Source organism: Sapajus apella, unplaced genomic scaffold, assembly GCF_009761245.1.
Source record: "Sapajus apella isolate SASKATOON/1434 unplaced genomic scaffold, GSC_monkey_1.0 scaffold2, whole genome shotgun sequence".
NCBI lineage: Eukaryota > Metazoa > Chordata > Mammalia > Primates > Cebidae > Sapajus > Sapajus apella.
Window position 1 is genome coordinate 80,725,630 of NW_022436942.1, and position 5,706 is coordinate 80,731,335.

Consider the following 5,706-nt stretch of genomic DNA (forward strand, 5'->3'; position numbering starts at 1 on the left):
TGCCTCAGCTTCCCGAGTAGCTGGGACTACAGGCACGCACCATCATGCCCAGCTAATTTTTGTATTTTTTTTAGTAGAGACGAGGTTTCACCTTGTTGATCAGGATGGTCTCGATCTCTTGACCTCGTGATCCACCCGCCTTGGCCTCCCAAAGTGCTGGGATTACAGGCTTGAGGCACCGCGCCCGGCCGGTTTGTTCACTCTTAAACAGCGACTCCATATTCGCTAAGAACCAATAGCGTGTGGGCATCCATGGGACCATTGATATAGCCCCTTCTTATTTATCTCTGGACAGCTATTTGAAGCAATGGGAGTGAGAGATTTGAACCCGGAATAATCTCAGGAGCTTTAAATCCAGTAAAGGTTGGGTTGTTTCTTTTCATCCAAAAGTTAGCCGCTGTTGCCAAACTGGGGAACATTCCTGGCGCAATCTCTAGCATTGCTGAATGGCGAAGAGCTCCCGCCCACTCAAAGAATTCACCCATTCTGTCTCTCGCAGCCTTAAGTCTTCTCTTGAACTCTATGATATCAGCTATAACAGATGATAACTTCACTGTTTCATCCATGCACTGCTTGAGATAGGCTTGAATAACATATAGTCATCTGAGCCTTTGTTGCCACGAATTTCACCTGATGCAGGAGCTCCTTTCCAGGGGATTTGAATTTTGTGAACAAGAATGTAAACACAAATTCTCTGACCCATTCATGACTACTGATCCAGTCAATGGCAGGGCCGGCACTGTAACCAACCAGAAGATTTGCACTTTCACTATCAGGTGCTTGGCCAAGTGCGGCCATCATTGCGCAGAATCTCTTCTGGATCAGGATACTGTTTGACTTTATTTTGTCACTTGACCCAACCACTATACCAATCAACAGATCACAGCAATGATGGAGAACAGAACCATCTCTATTCTGGTTAGGATAACCCCTCTTTCACGGATTTCTTGTGGAGCGTGAGGGTATACATTTGCTTTCCCTGCATTGTGATTCCACTTTTTTCTTCCACTCCAACTGCTTTGAATCCTTCAAGCATTCCTTCAAAGAGCACAGAAACATAAGACTCCGCAGGACTGGATGGAAGAGCTGACGAAAGCTTGGATCCACAAATGATTTTGTGTTTTGATTTCTTTTTTTTCCTTTTTTTTTTTTTTGAGACGGAGTTTCGCTCTCGTTACCCAGGCTGGAGTGCAATGGCGCGATCTCGGCTCACTGCAACCTCCGCCTCCTGGGTTCAGGCAATTCTCCTGCCTCAGCCTCCTGAGTAGCTGGGATTACAGGCATGCGCCACCATGCCCAGCTAATTTTTTGTATTTTTAGTAGAGACGGGGTTTCACCATGTTGACCAGGATGGTCTCGATCTCTTGACCTCGTGATCCACCCGCCTCGGCCTCCCAATTCTTTGATTTCTTTAACGTGTCTGATACCTGGGTGAAGCTCCGTAGAATCTGAAGGAAATTGCCGCACATTTCCATTGAGATGCTGTGGCATATTCTCGACTGAAATCTCCATCGGGGCTTGAGAGAGCTCCATTGCAGCTGATCAGTTTGAGTAGGTTCCTTTTTTTCTTTTCTTTTTTTTGTGAGATGGAGTTTTGCTCTTGTTGCCCAGGCTGGAGTGCAATGGAATGATAGCTCACTGCAACTTCCGCATCCCAGGTTCAAGCAGTTCTCCTGCCTCAGCCTCCTGAGTAGCTGGGATTACAGGAATGTTCCACCATGCCCAGCTAGTTTTTTATTTTTAGTAGTGATGGGGTTTCTCCATGTTGGTCAGGCTGGTCTCGAACACCCAACCTCAGGTGATCTGTCCGCCTCAGCCTCCCAAAGTGCAGGGATTACATGCGTGAGCCACCGCACCCAGCATAATGGTATCTTATTAAGCTTTCTGTCCTCAGGGTCTAGTAGAGAGTCTGAAATTTACAGGTAATATAAGATTTGTGAAAAGAATAACACACTCTCACTTGGAAGTTAACTCACAGGCCAGGTGTGGTGGCTCATGCCTGTAATCCTAGCACTTTGGGGAGCCGAAGCGGGTGGATCATGAGGTCAAGAGATCGAAACCATCCTTGCTAACATGGTAAAACCTCATCTCTACTAAAAATACAAAAATTAGCTGAGCATGGTGGCATGTACCTGTAGTCCCAGCTACTAGGGAGGCTGAGGCAGGAGAATCACTTGAACGTGGGAGGCAGAGGTTGCAATGAGCCAAGATGGTGCCATTGCACTCCAGCCTACCAACAGAGTAAGACTCTGTCTCCAAAAAAAAAAAGTCAACTCACAGCCCAGCATGGTGGTTCATGCCAGTAAACTAGGAGGCTGAGGCAGGCAGATTGCTTAAACTCAGAAGTTCAAGATCAGCCTGGGCAACAAAGTAAGACCCTGGTCTCTACAAAATATACAAAAATTAGCTGGGTATGGTGACGCATGTCCGTAGTCCCAGCTACATGGGAGCCTGAGGTGGGAGGATTGCTTGATCCCAGGAGTCTGAGGCTGCAGTGAGCCATGATCGCACCACTGCATTCCAGCCTTAGCAACCGAGGCAGACCCGGTGTCAAAAAAAAAAAAAAAAAAAGAGAAGAAAGAGCCTCTAGCACAAAGCTGAACATGCCTACACAGAAGTGTGTGGCCCTGGTGACAGGGGTGCCACCATCACAAATCCCAACTTCAAAAAACAACCATGCCTCAAATGATCAACAAGGATAATCTGCTTTCTTCCACAGGATTGGAAGTGCGTGAGACTCAAATTCACTTCTTTCGAGGCTGTTTCAACTGACTAAAAATATAAAAATTAGCTGGGTGTGGTGGGGGATGTCTGTAGTCCAGCTACTTGGGATGCTGAAGCAGGAGAATCGCTTGAACCCAGGAGGCAGAAGTTGCAGTGGGCCAAGATCACGCCACTGCATTCCAGCTTGGATGACAGAGAAAGACTCTGCCTCAAAAAAAAAAAAAAAGGCCGGGCGCGGTGGCTCAAGCCTGTAATCCCAGCACTTTGGGAGGCCGAGGCGGGTGGATCACGAGGTCAAGAGATCGAGACCATCCTGGTCAACATGGTGAAACCCCGTCTCTACTAAAAATACAAAAAATCAGCTGGGCATGGTGGCGCGTGCCTGTAATCCCAGCTACTCAGGAGGCTGAGGCAGGAGAATTGCCTGAACCCAGGAGGCGGAGGCTGCGGTGAGCCGAGATCACGCCATTGCACTCCAGCCTGGGTCACATGAGTGAATCTCCGCCTCAAAAAAAAAAAAAAAAAAAAAAAAAGCTAGGGAAGTCTCAGAGAGCAAGCCCTTTCTCCCATTTTATGTTTTGGGAAAGTAGATTTTCCTCAAGGCCTCTGTTTCTTGGGTGGAGAAGTGATGTACTGGATTAGTACTATTGGAAAGAATAACTGGGGAAGCTTGGCCCAGCTCTGCTCTTCTTCCTCTTGGGACCAAGCTGCTAGAAGGGCACACACTTTCTACCGCTTGTCTGAGCGCTGAACTGATCAAACGGGCCTGTCTGGATGCAGCACTGTTGGGACCAGGTGGGGCTGCTAATTCAGGAATGAGCCAGGCACTGTGGCTCGAACCTGTAATCTCAGCACTTAGGGAAGCAGAGGCAAGAAGACTAAGCCTGGGAGTTTGAGATCTGCCTGGACAACACAGTGAGACCCCATTCTACACCAAAAACGGAAAAAAAAAAAATGGAACTCCTCTAATTCAGGAATGCAGCCAGCTGGCCCACCTGGCTCTCACACCAAGGTCTGGCTTTCAATTAAGCTTTTATCAGTGATAGCGGTGATACTCTGAACTCCAAGAATAAAACAAAGATTTACTCTTTAGTTAGTGCTCACAAAGGAGCTTCTCCTTTCTTATGGAACTCAGGAGCATACAAATGTGTCCTAGCTTCTGGATGAAATCAAAGCCACATGATGAAACCTACCTGAATCGAGCTCCATGTCGGCAGGGGAGCCTGCTGAGTTGCTTTCCTTCTTCTGCTTCTTTGGACTACCCGGGCTAGAGTGAGATGAAGACCTTTTGCTGCCAGACTTCACACCTGGCTAAAGAAGCAACCAAACGAAACACAAGTTAGGTGGGGTAGAAAACGAATTAAACTCCATCCCTTCACTTAAAATTATGTAGAAAAATGACCTGGAGCTAAGTCTAGGTAACTGGTAAATTTCGCCACTGTTTTCCTTTTGGTTAGTCAGATAACAAAGCAAGGAAAGGCTATAAGACGCTAATAAATTACAAAATCTCTCAGATACAACAACATTTTATAGACTACACCCTTAAAATCTATTTACCGCTTGGAAGTTAGAAGTAAGGTAATTGGCAAACACATCCTTCTGTTGACATGCCTGCATTGGTATGGAACCAAACATCCTCCATTCCTAATGATGAAAAGAGAAGGAAAAAAAAACGTGTTTGAAAAATGTCATGTTTTCAGATTTTGCTCAAAGGAGGTACAGTAGAGATCTCAAAATTACATTTTTCCTTCTTATGTGACTTTTCCTTTATCAAAAATTAAGGAAAATAATGATGTGTTAAAGGAAAAATAGACCTGCCTGCAAAATAATTAAGATTGAATACTGAAAGACTACTTGACACAATCACTTGTCCAAAAAGGTTCTACATATTGCAAGCAGAAGATGTAGGCCGGAACAACTGCTCTGGGGCCTCCCAGGCTCCAGTCTCTCTCCCATCAAGCACTGGCACTGCTAACAGGGCCTACTTCTCCTAACACACTTACTCATGAGTTTTCTATCTTCTGTTCTTTCTCTTTCCAAATATAACACTCATCTTTAAAGATTCCACAAAGTTTGTTTCTCTCTCATCGCTGATTGCACATTCAGCAGTGGTTCTCAGTAAGAATCAACCAGAACTCTAGTGAAACATACAGATCTCGGGGTTTTAATTAGTTAAGTCTAAGGGTGGGACTCAAGAATGTACATTTCTAATGAGTATTCCCAGGGGACTCTGAAGAGACTGGAAGCTGGACTGGCTTCCAGAAGCACTGATCGCTTGTATCATGCAATTCCGCCTGAAATGAATGACACACTGTCTTGTGTGATTGATAACTTTGTATCTGCTCACTAGACACTAACTTCAAGTCTTTGGCTTCTTCCCTACAGTCCAGTTTCTAAAAACACCAAGGATACACTTATTTACTTTTTTTTTTGAGATGGAGTTTTGCTTTTATAACCCAGGCTAAAGTACAATGGCACAATCTCAGGTCATTGCAACCTCTACCTCCTGGGTTCAAGTGATTCTCCTGCCTCAGCCTCCTGAGTGACTGGGATTGCAGGCACCTGCCACCATGCCTGGCTAATTTTTGTATTTTTAGTAGATATGGGATTTTGCCATGTTGGCCAGGCTGGTCTTAAACTCCTGGGCTCAGGTTATCTACCTGCCTCGGCCTCCCAAAGAGCTGGGATTATAGGCATGGGCCACTGCACCCAGCCACGAATATGCTTTTTAAATAAAACAGTACAATAGTTCATTGTTGAATCTTGAGACCTAAGATGGAAACTGAAAAACAGTTAAGTGTGGAAAAACCATTCATATACAAAATGAGAAATTTTACTTTGAGGGGAAAAAAGGCAAGAATGAACAGGAAAAAGTTATAGTATATTTAGATTTATTGTAGATAGAAACTTACTTTCCAAGCTAAGTCTGTAAAATATATAATACTGTCTCAGAACCATGCATTTTTTTTTTTTTTTTTTTTT

The 5,706-nt window shown here is 44.8% G+C and overlaps 1 protein-coding gene across 2 annotated transcripts in view; it reads right to left on the reverse strand.

Annotated features, from left to right (window-relative positions):
* ZCCHC8 (zinc finger CCHC-type containing 8) overlaps positions 1-5,706 on the reverse strand; it is a 25,763-nt gene that overhangs the window by 3,707 nt on the left and 16,350 nt on the right. For both annotated transcript variants that reach the window (XM_032242715.1, XM_032242709.1), the window contains 2 exons: positions 4,282-4,368; positions 3,918-4,035 (listed from right to left, as the gene is read on the reverse strand). In XM_032242715.1, the coding sequence (XP_032098606.1) occupies positions 3,918-4,035; positions 4,282-4,368 (205 nt within the window). The remainder of the gene's footprint in view (positions 1-3,917; positions 4,036-4,281; positions 4,369-5,706) is intronic.